Source organism: Balaenoptera ricei, chromosome X (genome assembly GCF_028023285.1).
Source record: "Balaenoptera ricei isolate mBalRic1 chromosome X, mBalRic1.hap2, whole genome shotgun sequence".
NCBI classification, from domain to species: domain Eukaryota; kingdom Metazoa; phylum Chordata; class Mammalia; order Artiodactyla; family Balaenopteridae; genus Balaenoptera; species Balaenoptera ricei.
Window position 1 is genome coordinate 85074844 of NC_082660.1, and position 20697 is coordinate 85095540.

Consider the following 20697-nt stretch of genomic DNA (forward strand, 5'->3'; position numbering starts at 1 on the left):
TTTGGTTAACAGCCAAACACTGGGAGGTCAGAGCTTAAAGTAAATGCCAATGTATTCAATCCACAGTTAAATGAAAAATATCCTAGGAATTTTTCCATTTAGTATCCCCAGCAGCAAAGGAACCTGTACTTCGAGGAGCCTGAAGATATGACCTGAAGCTACCCATTGAAAGCAGGAAACTCCCTTGAAATTTATATTTTATCTATGTTTCCTTTCAATATTTGACTTGTGTTCCATAATTTATTGACATAGTTTTTATATAAGATTCCTGGTCCCTGAGTAAAACTGACACCCAGGATGATCCGCTCCATTTTCCTGTGTTTCAGGCAACAGCACAGGCTCTGGGGTCAGACTGCCTGGATTTAAATCCTTCCGTTTACTGTCTGTATAACCCTAGACAAGTCACACATCTCCAACTCTCAGTTTTCTTTTAAAAAGAGGATGATGATAGGAATAGCCCTATTGGGTTGTTACATAAGCATTAAGGGGCTAATCTGTGTAAATTATTTATTCATACGCATAAAGGTTCTATAAGTGCTGTCTGTTATTATACCATTCACAGGGCCGCATAGGGATTCCTATACCAGTTAAGTAAGTATGATCCAGGGCCAAGGCTAATAAGTTTAATCAGCTTGAGTTGCTGTGTTTTATATGCGCACCATACCTTTCAACTTAGAAGATAAGTTAAATTTGCCTTGTGACCCAAAGTCACATTTTGTTGTTAAAGTGAGAACTAATATCCTTGGTTTATTGTCCACTGTGGCAGGCTTTTCAGTTAAATTACATGCTTATCATGTAGTAAAGACTAATGCTTCAGCAAATCTAGTTAGTATTAATACTTTCAAGGTGAAGATAGCTAACTCTTCACTCTTCTGTAACTCATCAATGAAAGAGAAGAGGTGAGGAAATGACATCATGACTGACTACAAGAGAGTAAATGAACAGAATGGCTAATGAACTCATTGTTTTAGTTATCAAAAAATCTATTTAATACAGAGAAAGAAACAAGAAATGCAACCATAAACTCTTCAGATTCATAACTGTGTTTTAGTGACTCTTTTAAAACAGTTGTAACCAAAATTTCAAAATTATGATATTGACCAGTTTTGTCTGTCTTGTTTTATAACCAATGTTTGTCTGTCTAAAAGACTAACTAAGCATTGTTTGTTTAGAGGTAACGAAATGCTCTAATTAACACAATTTCATTATCTGGCATCATGAGAATGTGTCTAGCCTTCTTTGGAAGAAAGGTTAAAAATGGCACAAAGACAGAATTACATGAATTATTAGACTACATGACCAATCTGCTTACAGTGCTCTCCATGCTGCTCCTTAGCTTCTAATATATGCTATACATAGTGTTTTGAAAAATCTTCCTGAAAATACTTATCCTATCCCTGTTCTAATCCCAAAGTTTTGGTGATACTCCACTGTCTGGAATCAGATCTGTGCATATAAGCATAAGCTGTATCTGGTGACCTTGGGCAAATTTTTCAACTCCCTTTGCCCCAGTATCCTCGTCTGTGAAATGAGGGTACTAATAGTACCTTCCTCATAGAACCATGGTGAGCTTTAAATAACATAATACATGTAAAATGCTTTGAACATGGTGAGTGCTCTATCAGTGAATTCTAACTTCCTTACTAAACTTATCTTTTCCAGGAATGCTTGCCCAGTGGGATGTAGTTCTTCAACTCTTCATTTATTTCAGGGCTTATTTACTGAAGCTACATTAAAGTTTTGTATACTTTTTGATAAACATTATAACAGAACCACCTAGCCACATTTCTTTTACAAACACACGTTCTTTCCCCAAGTATATTTTAAATTTCCCTAGGACGGGGACTGAGATATTTTCTTGTATGTAACTCTCCATCCTCACACAGAGTATTGCTCTGCACAAGAACAAACTTAGTACTAAAAAACCAACTTCTTAAACTAATGAACTGGATTCCTGAGAGCAGGAGTGTTTTTACTTGCTGTTGAAGTAAAAAACATTTTTAGCTTTTAATTACATCCTACTTTTATTTAACAATTGTCCCATCTCCTAAATATGCCAAATTTACTGGTGTATACCTACCATGCAGCAAATCACATTAGTTTAGTACATTTTCAGTATTTAAAGAATTAGTTTTTAGCAACCAACTTCTAAATAAGATCACCTCACATACTTTATTAATAGCTAGGAGACTATGCAGAGTCTTTAGAAGAAAAATTCTGGAATTTAATGAGGATCTATAATATTAAATTAATATGTCTCTTTACTTAACCCTCTGTTTCATTAGTATTTTCTTTCATAAGACAAGATTTCTAGAAAATAATTATCTGAAAATTTCTTTACAAATATTCGGCATTTAAAGGAAAATATATATCAAAATATCAAGGCATCTCCTTTTAATAAATTGTACTCTGGATATCATAAAAATAGCCACAAATTAAGTTTCAGCTAAGTAAGATGAATAAGCTCTAGAGATCTGTTGTACAATACCGTACATATAGTCAACAATAATGTATTGTACACTTAAAATTTGTTAAGAGGATAGATCTCATGTTAAGAGTTCTTATCACAATAAAATAATTTTTTGAAAAGGCTACTCTGAGAACCAGATTTTGTTTGTTGCCAGAGCCTTGCTGTTTGAATTAAGCATCTACATGTCACATTGAATTTTCCTTTCTTGTAGCATATTAAGAAACAAATTCCCCAATTTCTTTATTATTTAAAGTGTACTTTTCCTTGGGAAGTCAAGTTTTTCTTAACACAAAAAGCAGTTATTGAAGCATTTAAATGATTGGGAAAATGCCAGAAACTAGGGCTTGAGAACACATCTGCCTTGGTAACAGAACAAAAGAACTGGTTCTCAATATGTGCAAAAGATGCCCACAGTAGAGTGTCAATGAAAAAGCCAAGTTGCAAAGCAATATCTGCAGTATGATCTCATCTATGTAAAAAATACATATAAAAAGGTACATATACGGAGTGTGCATGTGTGTGTTTTCATACTCATAGAAAAATGTCTGAAAATATACACACCAAACTGATGTAATTAGGTAGAAGAAAAAGCTTTAAACTTTTATTTTCTATTCTGAAGTACTTTTTGAATTTTAAAATTATGAGCATATATTATTTTTGTAACTAAAAAGGAAAAAGTTAAGGCAACAATGAATAACGCTGTTTGCGCAAAGTTTGGGTTGTTGTTTAGTCAAGCAAGGTTTATATGGAGAACTTGAGTACTGTCCCAATTATTGCTTTTGCAAAGTAGGAAGTATCTTTTGCTTGAGCAGCACTTATATAGCCTGATCTGTATACATTTCTTTCATTCAAATTGTTTCCTTTCCTCTTATTTCAAAACTCATATCATTTTTCCTATTGACTTGTACAGCCATTTTTTAATGGAGAAAATGACTCTTGCTTCTAGAGGCTCAGGTTACCTGGAAAATGAAGGTCATGAGTAGATTAACCATTCTTCTGAGAAGTTTATTTTTAGCTTTGTGGGGAAAACTTAGGCCAATTCTTACAAATAACTATTTGGATTTTGTGATATCCTTTCTTTCCTGTGGTTTTGTGATGATTTGAAGAAATTTAAAGCCATAAAATATTGCTTGATCATAAAATCACTAGGCAAATTGCATTTTTCTGCAAATGATGTACATATAATTTAGCTGCAAATGATGTACATTTATAATACGCTTACTAAGAGATTCTGTTTAACTCAGTAAAAGACATATGCTTACTGGACTGAAATTTGAAATCACTGAACCGAAGTTATTATAAAATAGTAAAAATTAATGGGATGCACATTTCAGAGAGATAGCTATGACAACTGATAAAGTATTCTAGTTACTGTTCCCCGTCTATACTCTCTTGCATTCTAACTGTCATTTCACTATTTCAGACCACTGTCATTTTCCACCTGGATTATTTACCTCATCCTCGTCATCTATCTCCCTACCTCAAGCTCTCTTGCTTCCCTTCCAGCCTATATTCTATTGTGAAATTAACCTTTCTAAAATGCCGTTTTCATCATATCATACCCTTCTTGAAAATCTACAGTGAATTCTCATTGAAAGGCAGAGTGGTGTAGGGAAAAAAAATACCAGTTTCGAAGTCAGACAAACTAGAGTTTGAGTCTTGGTCATGCCATGCAGCCTCTGGTAAATAATTTTATAGAAATTAGATTCCAGAATCAAACATACCCACATTTGCCACTTGCTAGCTGTCTGGCATTGAGAAGTTACTTAATCTCACTAACCCACAGTCTCTTTATCAGTGGAATGTGGAAAATAATATATAACTATATCAATTAGGACTTTTCAGTTGCAAGCACCATAAATCAACTCCGGCTATTTTATTCAAAGTTTAATTCATTGGAAAATAAGAAGGTATCACAGAATCTGTGGAAAGCTGGTGAGTCAGGTCTGGAAACACGCAGGAACTGAAGTAGCTCTGAATACCTAGGAAGCAGAAAACACAAGGGCCTCATAACCAGAATAGTCTAATCATGATGTTGAGGATGAGATAAACTGAAACTTCAGTCACTTTCAATTTAATTGCTTGACCCTTAACTACAATAGGGTAAGGCCTCTAGTTACAGTCCCACTGGATTCTTCTCAAAAGAAAATCAGTGCTATGAGACTGAGGGAATGGATACCCAATATCCAACATACAACAAATGCCCACTATGCATATAAACCACAAATCACATAGTAAATGCTCAGTAAATGACTATTTTAACAGAATAAAGTCTGGACAACTTAATCAGGCCTTCATGGCCATTCAATTTCTGACCTCAATCCACTTCTCTAACTTAATTTTCTCCCCAATCCTCTACATAAACCCTGAATTCTCATCTCTGCCCTTCTCAGTCCATTTTCCCTGCCTGAAATCTTCTCAACCTCTCTCACTTTTTAATATCCAACTTATCTCTTCTAAGGCTCAGTTTAGCTCTTTTTCTGATCCTGGAATCACTGGTTTTGTTTCCCCCTTTTTTCTTAATCATGGATTGCTTCTTGACATCCTTTTTGAATGGTAGTCTTGTATTTGCTAACTCTTTATGTGCCCAGCTTGATTATAAACTCCTTCAGAAGAGAGATCATGTATCATATATTTCTTTGCTTCCTTGATGGCACTGAATCCAGTGTTTTACACATAGTAGGCACTCATAAACTTATGATAAACAAATGCAAGAATTGCAAATTATTAATTTAAATCAACATTCATTTAATGATCACCTTCTGTATCAAAGTTGCCTTTGATGTAGCTCACAGTCTAATTTGGGAGAGAAAAAAATAAAAGCATGCAGTATCGCAGGAGCAGTTATATTAATAAGTAAAACATATCATGTGAAAATGTTTTATATCGGTACTAAGGGTATGAGAAGATGTAAAAAGCAGGAATAACTAATAGTTATGGGAAAATTGAGAAGGAAAGTTTATTGAGGTGGAGAAGTTAGTTAGCAGGGAGTAGTCTGAAACGTAACTGGATATATGAAGTTAGAACTGGGAAAAAGCTTCGCGGTCAGGGCTGGAAATATAGGCTTGTGACTCATTGTTATGTAAGAAGTGTTAGTGTAAATGAAGAAATTATGAAAATATGGTAAGCCTGAGGAAAGCCATGTAGGTGCTGTAAAGGAAGTCCACCAAATTATTCCATTTAAAATATCTCTGTGTTTTTTAAAACAGATCTATTGAAATGTAGTATACATACTATAAAATTCACTCTTATTAGTGTATAATTCAATGATTTTGGTAAATTAATAGAATCGTGCAACAATCACCGCAATTCAATTTAAAAATTTTTCCATCATCTAAAAATTCTGTGATACTCATTAGCAGTTAATCTCTTCTCCCATGCCCAGGCTTAAGCAAATACTCTTCTGTTTTCTTTCTCTGTAAATTTGCCTTTTCTATACATTTCATATAAATGGAATCATATAATATGTGGTCCATTGTGTGTAGCTTCTTTCACTGAGCATGTTTTTAAGGTGTATTCATGTTGTAGCATGTATCAATAGCTTGTTCCTTTTAAGTGATTAATAGTATTCCATTGTGTAAATATATCACATTTTGTTCATCCATTTACTAGGTGATGGACATTTGGATTTTTTCCAGTTTTTTCTTATTATGGATAATGCTACTATGAATAGTTACAACATGCCTCTGTGTGGACATATTTTTTTGGACATATATTTTTATCTCTTATGGTTAGATTCCTAAAAGTAAAATGGCTATTATATGATAAATTTATGTTTAACTTATTAAGAAACTGCAAAATATTTTCCAAAGTGTCTGTACCATATTATGTTCCCACCAACAATGCACAGGTGGTCTGCTTTCTCTGCATCCCCAACACTTAGTACCATTTGTATTTTTTATTATAGCCATTCTAGTGGATATGTAGTAGTTTCTAATTGGGATTTTGATTTACATTTCCCTAATGACTAATGATGTTGCATATCTTTTCATATGCTTTTCAGCTATTCATAACTTTGATGAAATGTCTAATCAAATCATTTGCCTATTTTTAATTAGGTTTTTGTCTTCCTAATAATTATTGAGTTGTAAGAGTTATTCAAATATTCTGTATACAAGCTTCTTATTTTATTATTATTATTATTTTTTACTTTGCCTTTCTCTTTTAATCCCATCCCTGCTCCAATTCTAAAAAAAGTCCCCAGAAATTAAACACAAGGAAGCTCAAAGAGCCAAGGCAAGCCAGCCCAAAAGTAGCAGACTCCTTCCCACAGGGGCCAAAGTATGGGCACTGGGGTGTCCACTCAGAGCCTGGTAGTTAAAGCTGGTGCAGAAAAAAGTAGTTCCAGAAGCTAGCAGTAACCCTGCCCAGAGGGACTTTCTGCACAGGAGCACCCCTAGCAGGGCCAGGCTGTGTAAAAAGTGGTGTTTGTTGGTCTTGTGAAAGAGCTCCTTCCTGTAGGCATCCAGGAACTGGGCTAAGTGTGCCCCATAGGAGACCAAGCCTAAGGCCCCCACTCCGGACAAGGCACCCAGGCAGCAGAAAGCAGCCCCTGGACTGGCCATGGCTGTGGATCTGCAAGCTTTTTATTAGATCTGTCATTTGCAAATGCTTTCTTTTAGTCTGTGGCTTGTACTTTTATTTTCTTATTGGTGACTTTTGAGTAGCGAAAGTTGATACATTCAAATTGATCAATTTTTTCTTCTATGTATCATGCTTTCAATATTGTATCTAAGAACTCTCTGCCCTACTCAAGGTCACAAATATTTTCTCCTATATTTTCTACTAGAAGTTATATATTTTAGCTCTTAAATTTGGGTCTGTGATCCATTTTGAGTTAATTTTTTGTATATGGTACGAATTAAGGGTCTAATTTCTTTCTCTAAATTTTTTTTTTTTTTTTGGCCACACCATGCAGCTTGCGGGATCTTAGTTCTCCAACCAGGGATTGAACCTGTGCCCTCAGCAGTGAAAGCACTGAGTCCTAACCACTGGATCGCCAAGGAATTCCCTCTCTTTTTTTTTATATGTGGGTATCCAGTTGTCCCAACTCCTTTGTTGAAAAAACTATCCTTTCCCCCATTGAATTGTCTTGGTACCTTTGTTGGAAATCTACTGACCATAAATGTTAGAATTTATTTCTGAACTTTGAGTTCTGTTCCACTTATCTATATGCCTATCTTTGGGCCAATACTACACTGTCTGATTAACTGTGGCTTTATCTTAAGTTTTGAAATTGGGAAGTGTGAGTCCTCCAATTTTGTTCCACATTTTCAAGTTTGTTTTGGCTATTCTGGTCCCTTGTATTTCCATCTGAAATTTAAGATCAGCTCATCAATATCAGTTTCTGCAAAGAAGCCAGCTGGGACTTTGATAGGGATTGCATTTAGTCTATCCATCAATTTAGGATGAATTACTGTCTTGATAACATTGAGTCTTCCTATCTAAGAGCATGAAATATCTATTTATTTAGATATTCTTTAATTTCTCTCAGCAATGTTTTGTGGGTTTTAGTGTATAAGTCCTGACAGAACCTCTGTGCTGAATGAACTGGAGTGTGGAGGGTATGGGAGCAGCTTCAGGTCCTAATGCCACAGATTCCCACTCTTTGTACTCCAAGGTCAGCGATGTTTCAGGAATAAACACTCCTCAGATGGATATATAGTTTTGGTCAATTTCCAGAGTGCTGAAATGGTTGCTTTTTTAATTTTGTCCAGGTTTATAGTGCTTTGGGGAAAGATTTCCTAACCTCCTCACCTAGCCATAGCCAGAAGTTCTAACATGTGTGTATTTTTATGAGAATTTGTGTTCCAAGCACTTCTAATTCCAAAAGCCCAGTGATAGAATATCTATTGAGTTATGCCAATTCATTCAAAAAACATGTTAAACTACCACTTGTCATGTAAAGACAAAACATATGGGTTACTGAATAATTTTTTTATAGCATTGATTATGTGTTTAGAGTTGTGATGAAACAGTGACTGAAATTGACTACATAATTTAATTCAAATAAACAGATATATCGAGCATTTCTTATGTGTTTGATACCACAAGAAACAATAGATGAATTAATCATTATTGCTGCCCTAAAGAAATTCTCCATGTAGTGTCAGAGTCTGCAAGTATGCTTCAAGTCTACAAGTCTTAAGAGTCTGAAGTATCAATATCAGGTAGACAGCCAAGTGTGCATCCTTGGAGCCCCAGACTCATAATCAACTGCCTATTCAAAATCTCTATTTGGATGTCTAGCAGACATCTCAAAATTAACATGTACAGAAATGAATTTGCTCACCCACCTTTTACTACTAATCTTCTTTAGTGACCCCATCTCAATAAATGGCACCTCTGTCTAACGAGTGCCAGATACTTGGTAGTTATCCTTGATTTCTTTTTCTCCCTTACCCCATATCCAATCAGTCACCAAGTCCTCTTGCTTCTAGCTCCAAAATAGTATCTCATATCTGCTCATTTGTCTCCTACTCTAGTGCCAACATCCTAGTCTAGACCATCTTCATTGACTGCCACCACCCCATCCAAATTATCATACCTGGACTACTGTTCTGCATTCCTTCTTAAACCAAAATATCATTTCTTCATACGTGGGGCAAAGTGAGCTTTTAAAAATGAATATATGATAACGTCACTTCCCTGCTTAAACTTTTCAGTGGTTCCACATTTGATGTACAATATGTTGCCCAGTTAAGTATGTTATTCAAGAGCCATAGCATTCTAGCCCCAACCTAGTCCAACTAACCGTCATATCTCACCTAGACTAACGTTCCTTCTGTATCCAATCTTATCTCCTATCTCTTTTCCACATAGTAGAGAGAATGATTTTTCTAAAATACAAATATGAGCATGTCTCTATTTCTCCTCTATTCAGAACTTTTCCCGTGAGTTTTTGGACAAAGTTCAAAATCTTTAATATTGTCAATAAGGTCCTTCATGATCATGCTCCTGCCCATTTCCTCAGCATTATCCCATGCCACCATCACCATTAATCATTACCCTCCAGTCATATTAGCCTATTGTTTCTTGGTGGAGCCAAGCTCATTCCTGTCTCAGTACCTTCATATATGTTTTTCCTTCTGCTTTGAATTGGCCCTCATCCTCTTTACCTGGCTCATGACTATTCATCTTTCAGGTCTTATTTTAAATCCCTCTTTCAAAGAGAGGTCTTCCCTGATCCCATTTACTAAGTACTAGCTATGTGCTGTTATCAAACCCTATGCATTTTCTTTATAGCACTATCACAGTTTTAATTATATAGTTATTTGTAGGTTATTTATTTAATATGAGTGGTCCTAAAATCTATGAGTTTAGGGACTGTGATTGTATTGTAATGTCACCAGCATTTTCTAGCACAGTGCTGGGCACATAGTAAGCACTCAATAAATATTGGCTGAATGAATTAGTGAACATGCCATGGCAACATAAAGGAGAAAGAAATTGTTTCCTGCTAGGAGGATCTGGAAAGTTGGGAATTAAAAGAAAGGTATTTTAGGCAAAGGAAACAACATGTTTGTACAAAGTCAAAGAGTTAGGAAAGATACTGGAATATTTGAGGAATAGTGAGGTATTTTCTGTGACTAAAGCATAGGGATTTCAGTGATACATGGAGGAAGAAGAGAGAATAAGAGGAAGAAAGTTAAGGAGAGATGAGTTTGGAGAAGCTCAAGATCAGGGTCATTCTGCCAAACTAAGGAATTCAAATTTAATTAAATAAATATTAGGGAGTGACCAACTTTAAAGAAAGGTGACTAGAGTTAGCAGTGTGGAAGATGGACTGGACACAAAAAAGAGTAAAGAATAATATGTATGCAAGTGGGGTATACGTGATGCATAACATTTGCATAGCAATCTGTATTTTTTATAGCACCCTCCTAAAACCTTACCATTGTATGTGTGTGTGTGTGTGTGTGTGTAATGTCACTCAGATATACTTTAATTTCAAAGTTTGTCATAGGTCCTCCCTTTATGCCCTCATGATATCATGATAATTCTTAATACTAACAATTATAAGAATATGAAATTACATCAGCCTGTAACATTTACCTTTTTGAAGTATGTTAACATATATTACCTTATTTGATTTTCACCCAAACCCATAAAATAGACAGAGACAACTTTTCTTATTTTGTCAATGTGAAGACTGGGCTCACAGAGGCTAAAAGAACAGCCTAAGGTTATATAACTAGTATAGCTAAGATGCAGCATTAGAACCCTTTTCTAAATCCAAGGTCCTTCTCAATTTACCACATATCCATGCATTTTAGTACTAATTTTACTGTTTTTGCTTTTTATAACTAATGCTTTTGAAAAAAATTTCATAATGAGCTTCCATAACTTTGAAGTAACAATAAGGTTAGCTTTCCTCAAGTTGCTTTTTTGAAATACTTCCACAATCTATAAGGCCTAAACAAAGACTGAAAAAAGAATTTCTTAGATAAATGAATTATAAATACAGTCTTCATTAAAAAATAAATTTTGATTATCAGCCAGTGAAAAACACATATTTTAGACCTTTTAAAAAATCTTCGGATAAGAATGAGTGCCCACATAGAAGAATTGCATTGGGTTGGCAGGAAAGGAATCATCTCATTTGTTTAGAAGGTTAAGATAAGACCAAAAAAGCAAAAACAAAACCAGACAAAGTGCAGTAGAAATGTAAAAAGCTGGAAATGCCAATATGGCTGAACATCTTTTCGGAAAGATGGTATGGCATGCTTATCATTTATAGTAATTTCATTTGGAATGTCTTTTTTTAAGACTTTATTTTTTAGAGCAGTTTTAGGTTTACAGCAAAATTGAGAGAAAGGTACAGAGATTTCCCATATACTCTCTGCCCTCCACACACGCATAGCTTCCCCCGTTATCAACATCACTCACCAGAATGGTATTTTTTTTAACCAAAGATGAACCTACACTGACACATCATAATCACCCAAAGTCTACCTTAGGGTTCACTCTTGGTGTTGTATATTCTCTGGATTTGGATAAATGTATAATGACATGCATACACCGTTATAGTTTCATACAGAGTATTTTCAGTGCCCTAAAAATCCTCGGTGCTCTGCCTATTCATCTCCCTCCCCCACAGCCCCATCCCTGGCAACCACTGATTTTTTTTTTTATTGTCTCCATAGTTTTGCCTTTTTTCTGTGCAATGGGGTCAAAAATTCAAGGTGAAGTTGAGAAAAATTAAAAGCCATAAAAGATAAGCCACCTGCAAAATTAACCCAAGAGCCTGCTTGTGAGTAGATAATTCAATTTGGAAACACTCAAAGTTTTGGTTGAGCTTCAGGGAGGCATGAATAGAATGTGATCATAAATTGAAAAGGTAAAATCTAATCAGTTAATGGCTGATCAGTTAAGACTGAATTATCAGAAAGAAAATTACTACATTAGGGAAAATCATAGAACTAGCTGTGAGTTTACAGAAATGGCTAGGAAAGAGAGTGCCCTGATTATCAGATTGGAATACTCTAGTCCCCAGCCCAATGGTGGAGATTGGTAGGTAGATCAAATTAAATCTTGAGGCAGTAATCATTAAGAATATCTACTGACCCATTTTTTAATGATTCCAGGCTCACCATGGTAATTTATGATTATAATTTTGTTTTGTACATGTATTATCTAATAGATTCAGGATATGCTGGTTATCAAACTGAACATTCCTGTACTTACAATATTTCCAATTATAAACTAATGGATGGACATCTGATTTATACATTGATATAGTGTGACTTTAGTTAGTGTGAATTAGCCTCCCTCATCCTGGTACTACTGGCACACTGATAGAATAGTATAAAGTCTTACATAGATTGAAGCAAATATTATGTCTATATGGAAAAGCATGTGGGTGACATCATTTATCCATTTGCTATCAATTAAAGAACTAGGTGGTGATACAGAATATGCTTATGTTTCCTCTTATTTTTATTGTTTCTTGTTGAAATTTCCTCATGGCAATGGTTTTTGGACTTTCTACCATAAGAACCTGAGGAAATTATTAAAATTACAAATTCGGAGGTCTTACTCCCAGAGACTGTGATAATACTTGGTCTGGGATGAAGCATAGGACTCTGCATTTTTTAAAAAATGACCTATATGATTCTGAACTTGTTCATTAGTGGACTATACCTTGAATAGCACTGTTCTGCAGAAAATTTTGCTATATTTAAATAAGCCTGTGGTTCTTAAAACGATTGTTCACTGCTGGGCAAAATTTCACGGATTTCTGTTAGGTTTCTGTTAACTGGATAAACCAGTGACATCTGAAACCAGTTTCAGACCTCTGATTGGTCAGAACTGTGTATGCAAATCACAGCGAGCATTGAGGAAGTGGATGACAGCTTTGTAAGGATAACCGACTTCAGACAGGGCTAAGGAAAGACCAAATGGCTGCCATCATCACTGTGCTATGTGCTCCAAGGTGAAGAATAGAAAATAAAATCCTCTGAGGTCTTCCCTGTTCAACAGCAGAAGCAAATAGTTAAGTGGTAATGCCAAGGTGTAGCCTAGGTGATAGTACCCCCTCCAAAATCTTATCGTCTCCACATAGCTGCCCCAAATGAAACAATCTAAGTAAAAGCAATGTGCTTCCTATGGAAGTGCAACTTTTGAGTCCCTAACTTTCACTAAGAACCAGATTGCTGCCCCTAAACACCTCTTACATAGAAATTTTCCAGCTTACTCTGGAAATCAGGAACTATTTAACAGAGGATATGCAGTTGGAAGAGGATTCAGGAGATAGGGTGAGGGGAAAGTAAGAGCAGGAAATCAGTTGGTAGAGAGTGGTATAGGCTAGGGTGACAAACAGGAAGTGGCAGAATTAGAGTTTGAATCCATCAGACTCCAAAGTCTATATACTTCTTTATTAGATTTTTCTAACATTAGTGTGCATAAGAATCACCTGAAGGCCGTGGTAAAAATGTAAGTTCATGACCCCAGAAGTTATGATTTAGTAGGTCTTATATGGAGTCAAGAAATCTATATTTTTATCAAGTATCCCAGATAGCTCTGATGCAGATGGTCAGTGGACATACATCAAGAAACATTTTCTCAGAGGAGTAGTTGTCAAACCATTTGGTTTAAGGATTCCTTTACACTATTAGAAATTACTGAAGACCCCAAGGAGTGTTTGTTTATGTGGTCAAGAATATCTGATAAATAATAGTTATTTATATTTATGGTATTAAAAACTAAAACTGAGAAATTTTAAAAATATTTATTAATCCATTTTAAAATACCAATAATAAGACCATTAAATTTTAACTAGATAACATTTTGTGAAAAGTAATTATATTTTCAAAATTAAAAATATTTAATGGACAGACATGTATTAGTTTACATTTTTAAATCTCTTTAATGCTGACTTAATTATTCTCATATCTGTTTCTTCAATTTGTTGTGATATGATGCTTTGGTTGAAGTATATGAAAAAAAATTAGGCCTCACACAAATAACATAGTTGGAAAAAAGAGAACCCTGCAGACAACTTGAAAGGTTGTTGGAGACTCCCATGGGTCCTGGGACCACACTTTGAGTTAGTGTCTTAGAGTAATATTATTGCTCTCAGAAAGGGTTATGTTGGTCAGTCTGTGTTGGTCATCAAAGTTTAGGGACACCAAAGAAAGTAGAAAATTAATTCATTCCTTAGACTGTTTTGAGTTGTTAAATTATTTCATAAAATTTACCCCAATATTGCTCTTTTATTAACTTACTTTGTAAATTTGAAAGCACTATAGAAATATAAAATAGGAGCCCAGGTGTTGGGGAAGAATTTTGTTTAAAGAAATTGGGTTTCAGAACAAAGATTCCTTTGAGGTTAGAGGAGTGTCAATTGGCAATGAGGAAGGAATACATTAGGTGACCAATTAAAGGCAGGAAAAGGAAAAGTATAAAAGCAGGGAATAATCTGTAGTTACTTATAGTAGATATTTACAATTGAATAAATAACTGTAATGGTGAGAAAGTGCTAATCATAACCTTTTAAGGAGGGTTATTACTTTGCCTGAATAAAAGAACCTTTTCTTCTGGTCAGCATACCTCTTCAAATTTGGTTACATTTTTTTTTGTACTTTAAGTTTTAGTTCTATAACCTAAAACATACTGCAAATTTATTCAAGGACTTTAATAAATATTATCTCATTTCTTATCTTTGGTCAAAGTGGAAGAACCTAGAAAGCAGATTGGAAAGAAGCAGCTGGAAAAGTGAGAGGAAAACTGAATGTTTGTAATCTTGGAAGCCATTTGAGGTAAGTGTTTCCAGGAGGAGGGAGTGAGTGATCCAGTCTGTCAATTGATGCTGATTGATGAAGTTAAGATAAAAATGAGAATTGATCATTAGACTTAGTGGCATGGAGGTGATTAATGACCTGGACAACAAAAGTTCTGATGGAGTGGTTGAGGTGAAAATCCCATGGGTGTGGGTTCAAGAGAGAATGGGAAGAGAAGAGTTGAAAACTGTATACAATAAGTCCCCTACATATGAAACTTCAATTTGCAAACTTTCAAAGATGCGAAAATGCATTCACATGTACAATCACATAAGTTCACGTGTCTGGCGTACAATTGTCACATGCGTGCACCCTCTCCAAGTGGTTGTGCTTTTGTGTACTTTACTGTATAGTACTGTATAGAGTATAGTAGTACAGTATTTTTATTTCAAGCCACTATACTTTTCAAGGTACTATGCTATAAGATTAAAAATGTTTTCTTTATTTTTTGTGTTTGTCTTTTATGTACTATTTATGTGAAAAGTATTATAAACCTATTACAGTACGGTACTATATAGCCGATTGTGTTAGTTGGGTACCTAGGACTGACTTTGTTGGACTTACGAACGCGCTCTCAGAATGGAACTCGTTCATAGGTAGGGGACTTACTGTAAACATCTCTTTCCAGGAGTTGTAATAAAAAAGAACAACAGAGAAATGGAGCAGTAGATAAAAGGGGAAATAGGGTTAAGACAGGTGGTTTTTATTGGTTCAAATGAAACAGTAGCAGGTTTCTATGCTAATGTTTTTTTTAAGAGCTTCAGTAGTGAACACAATACACATAGATCTTTTCCTTATAGAACCCATAATCTAGTGAGCAGAAATGGTATTAAACAAATGATTACACAAATAATTAGATAATATTCATTGCAATGAATATTAAAAGAAAAAGCACAAAGTTCTATAAGAGCATAATCGTCAGACTGAACTTTTTCAAGGACATCAGAAAAGACTTCGCTAAATAAATGTTATTCAAGTTGCACTTAGGGAGGGAGAGTAGTACTTGCAGAGGCCCTGGGTAGAGTGAATATGGCACATCAGAGATACTGAAAGAAGGCCATTGAGTTTGAAGCACAGAGAGGGAGGAGGATGAGTGGGGCAGAAGATAAGGTTGAGGAAATAAGCAGTGACCAGGATTATTTAGATTGGAGCCCATAGACTCATTTAGGATCTTTGGTTTTTATGCCAAGAGTATAGGGATCCTTGACTTTATGTGTTGGCCACAACAAAAGTAAACCAGCCAAAATTGAAATGTAAAAGGTGGAACAGATAGGAAGTAGAATGGAAAGGTGAGTTGCATAACCATTGTTTATACTGCTACAGACAGGACATTAGGCCAAGTCTATTTGTGATTTCATAATCAGTTATTTTCCAATGCAGTCAATTTATTCAGCCTTCAGCAATTGAGAGATTTCTGTCTAACTAATCAAATCATACAGTAAGCAGGTCCAATTTGTTTGTTAAGATGGCCAGAAACAACAGATCATTATCATTCCTTACTTCATATCTTCCAATGGCTCTCTTTTTCTCTCTCTTAAAAATTAATGTATTTTCCAACTTTTATTATGAAATTTTCAGGCACATAGAAAACTTGAAAGACTTTTGCAGTGAACACCTATACACTCATAACCTAGAGCCAAAAACTTTTATCATTTTGCTGTATTTGCTTTCTTTGTTTTGCTGTACAATTTGAAAGTAAGTTACAGAACTCATGATGCTTCATATGTAATTTCTTCAGCTTGCATCTCCTAAAGATAAGGGAATTCTCTTCCATACTCTTAATATTATAATATTTAAGGTAATTAAAAATAATTCCCTGATGTCATCTAATACCTATCAATATTAGATATCTCTAGGTGTCCCCTCAAAATCATTTTTAACAGCTTTATTTATGTATAGTTTTCACACTGTGAAAATTATTCATTTTAAATGTAATATTGAATGACTTACTGCAAATTTACAAAAGTTGTGCAGCCATCACCACCATGTAATTTTGGAACATTTCCATCACTCCAAAAAGAAACCTCATATACCTGTTTTTTACTGAACTGGGATAAAATCAAGGTTCATGCATGGCATTTAATTATGTCTCTTTAAATCTTCTTTTTTTCTAGAGCAGTCTTCATTTTTTCTCATGTAATTTTTAGAAAAGACCAGATGTTTGTTTTATAGAATGTCCCATATTCTGAATTTATCTGTGTTTACTTATTACATCATTTAACTTGTTCCTCTGTTTCCCCCATTCCCCAACCACCACCCAGTATTTTCTGTTAAAGTCTTGATTAGTTTCATTCTGAAATGTTTGGAATAAAGCCCAAATTTGTTAATTGTCTCTCTCCTCTAATATGTAAACCCCATGAAGTCATGGACTTTATCTGTCTTGTTTAACACTAGTGCCTGGCTCATAGTAGGTTCTCAGTAAACATATTTTGAGTGAATAAGTGAAACACCTACATTCAGATTATATGTTTTCACCATACAGATTCAATCTTATTTTAAGATATTTTTCCATTTTAAATTGTATTATGGTCAAAATTAAGTTATGATTTATTTTCTAAGCCAGTAGTAATTCAGGCTGATGAAAAGCAAGTTTTCTTCCATTTCAGCATGCCATAAACATTTTAGGTGTTTCTCTAATTTTTAGGATATCAAATTTATTTTCAAGATGAGGAATTTCATGCGCAAACATTTTGGAATAGATAAGCCAAATAGATTACGAAGTTTTGATATGGCTGCTTATCAGAAGATTTAATGGATTGCATAAGTAATCTGTATGCTCACATTCAGGGCTGTTGAGGGATTTGGGGTTAGAATTGCCTTCTTCCATAGAGAAAAACAGTTATCTAGAGTTATACTGAGTTGGGAGTAAATCAAGAAAATATACTGGGATCTTCAGGTTCCTTATTCAGGCAATAATATAGGCAGATTATTTCAGTGTCATTCAAAGGGTGAAAAAGATTCAGGGGAATCTGGGTAAAAATAGCTGACTTCCTAGTGTGGAATTTTCCTGTATTCCTGACTACTGCATGACAACTGCTGCTGGCAATGATATAACAAATAGGTAAAAATAACTGCTGTGACATGTTAAGTGTCAGGTTAGCAAATTCTGTGACTCGGAATATCTGCCAAAGCGGTGGATAGAGAGCATGGTAGTCTGGGCAATGCTATAGTCTTTACCCTTTAGGGATTTGCAATCCAGTGAGGGAAAAGGAAATTACAAGTGACACTCTACATATATAAATGGCAGGAACATATACAGCCATGTGAAGGAACAGAGATAGGTAGTAAGTAATCTGGAATATAAAGGGAAGAAACTCTTAGTAGTTTATAGATTATCCAGGCTGATTTGAATGGTTTCCATTTGCTTTTCGCTGATTCTAGTTAACACTGTTCCTTAAGCATCCCCATATTTGCAGATGTGAAGAGAGAAGGGAAAACTTGAATCAGTCCATTTTATCAGCTCTGGTAATCAGGTTGGGTAATGAAAGAAACTGAAAATAATAAGTTAAATGGTGTTTTTGGGTTTTCTGTACGTTTCCATTTTCCCAAGTTATCTTCATTATCATAAAAGTTAGTTGTATCCAGCCACATGGTTATGCAGAAAAATATATTGACTAGTTTAAGCTAGACTCCCTTCTCCACTCCCACACTCAAGAGAGATTTATGCTTCATGTGTCTGAAAATTCTAGATTGATGTGATAAATTAATAGAACACCTGCTTCAGGTTGTCCCAATTTGTAGAAACTGATATTATCAATCAATTTAAATTTTGTTAACTTTAGACACTTTTCTGCCCTTTCAGGGGAGCATTTATCCTGTGACCTTCTGAACTTAAGGGATAGATGTAGAGCTACAAATAACCATCATATTTTCATTAGAGTCCTCTGCTAGAATTTGCAGCCACTTGTCATGCTATAACGTTCTTTAATAATGCAGGCTTTAAATCAGGCTGCTAGGGGTCCAATCTTGGCTCTACTACTATGAGACCTTGGGAAAATTACTTAAGCGTCCTGAGACTGTTTGCTCATCTGTCAAATGGGGAAAATAATAATACCTACTTCATGAAGTAGTGAGAATTAAATGAGATTATCCATGTAAACCACTTGGAACAGTACCTATTCATGGTGAATACTGAATAATTGTAATCATTATTACATGATTGGTGAAAATAATCATAGGAATATCAAGTCTTTACATTTATATAGACTTAAACAGTTTTCAGACTATGGCCAAAGAATATTTCATTTGAACCTGAGGGCAGGGGATGGGATTGAAAACTGAGACAAAGAGAGGTTATATGATTTGTCTGAGAGCACTCAGCAAATAAAAAGGGGAAGTGGTCCTTCACGTCTATAATGATAATGAATTCTAATGATGATTGCTGCATTGGTGGGTGAAGTTAAACAGTCTGCCTAGTGAATTTACCTAAGATACTTTATCTGCCTTCATCAAGCCAACTCTTCCTCAGTGCCCTTCCTGGAATTTAAAACTAATTTTTCTCCCCCTGAGGATGAATACTGAGTTATCTCTTCCATATGGTTTTTCAAAACAGGCAAGTCATGGAAAGGTAGTCCCCTTTGATTCCAGCATACTAAAGTAATATTAATACAAATTTTCACACTTTCTGATGCTTCTCAGTATACCTTATTATTGTTTCCAATAAGCATCTATATGTTAGTTATTATAACAAATAAGTCTATGTGATCTGGCCTTTGAATTTTTAGGAAATTTTCATACGTAGTCATTGTGAGAAGAGAGGTGACTCATGTAAGTGTACCTAGCTTCAATAAATAGCTGTGATGCTTTCAGTTATTTCATAGCCAGTATATTCGTATATACACATTACATCAAATTCTCTGTTCTGTTTTTAGAAATACACTTTAAAAAATTCATGTCAGGGTGGCAGGGTACAGAAGGTAGTCATTGAAGTGTTGATACATGAGAAACCAAGTAAGGCTGTTTAAAGCCATGCATAAATAGATGTGCTTTGAACTGTGTTCCCTGGCAAAATAATAAAGAGTTCCCCTGGTTTGCTTCCTATGCTTAGGGCCTTATCTTTTATAAGTTGCTGGAAGAGGTGACAAGTATATCCTGGCACAACTAGATCCAGGGAAAAGTTGACAGATTTTAGTCTACAAATCAGTTTGGATTCACAGTGCATTGCCTCAAGAAGCATCTCGTGATTCTCTTATATAAAATATATCACTTTTTACCACAAAATGTAGATAAAATTATAAAGAATAAATGGAAGGTACAGTTCTGTCTCTCTTTGAAAGTCTAATGTATGACTGATATTACATTTGCACCTGGTCAAATGTGAATGAAATTGATTTTAGATGTTCAGTGCTAAAAAACACAAACAAGCTTTGTGACTTGAGGGATCTTGTCAGGGATTTATACAAAATTCATTTGTGAAATAGAAGTTGGGACAATGGGGAGAAGAGACATGGCAAACCTTATTTGGGGGGTGTATTTTCATAGAAGTCATGTCACACAGATGGAAAGAAACTAGTATTCAGTTAGCATTGGTTCATGTAAGGTGACCCCTTGAATAGAGGAACTGGAATTTTCAGTGCTCCTAGAACATTTTAATTACATCCTATATAGCCATGACTTACCACATCTAAACACACATAGTAGGGCAAAATCTGTTGTCAAGGAAGACTCAAGAAAGTTGCTAGTGAGTATCTAAAACTTATCAAATGAACTGACAAAATAAGTACCTCCTTGGCAACTGCTTAGTTGAATTTGGTACTCATGTATATAATGGTTTTCTACAGAGTGTTTCTTAAAACATTGACACTGACACTATACACAATACTGTTTTCTTCATGGCTTCTTGACTAGGGCAAAGTGCTAAAGGGGAAAAGCTAGTTCTTCTGAGTACCTTTGCTCTTTTCTTTAGACTATACTCTTAGACTTTTCAAACAGTTTCAGAAATGTATG

General features: G+C 35.0%; 2 protein-coding genes across 3 annotated transcripts in view; one reads left to right on the forward strand and one right to left on the reverse strand.

Moving 5' to 3' along the window:
- The window catches only part of FAM133A (family with sequence similarity 133 member A), a 59458-nt gene that overhangs the window by 8281 nt on the left and 30480 nt on the right, over window positions 1–20697 (forward strand). Inside the window, exon 2 of one of the 2 annotated variants that reach the window (XM_059910954.1) lies at window positions 14644–14730. The gene's annotated coding sequence lies outside the window, so the exon portion shown is untranslated. Of the gene's footprint in view, window positions 1–14643; window positions 14731–20697 lie in introns of those variants that run through there. The other variant, XR_009500228.1, reaches the window with a different exon arrangement.
- Window positions 6694–7035, reverse strand: LOC132357844 (transmembrane protein 256-like). The gene has a single exon (XM_059911688.1). It carries the CDS (start codon window positions 7033–7035, stop codon window positions 6694–6696), a length of 342 nt encoding a protein of 113 aa, XP_059767671.1.

Coding starts and splice junctions, on each gene's coding strand:
- LOC132357844 (XM_059911688.1), bottom strand. CDS start 7,035: ATGGCCAGTCCAGGGGCTGCTTTCTGCTGCCTGGGTGCCTTGTCCGGA.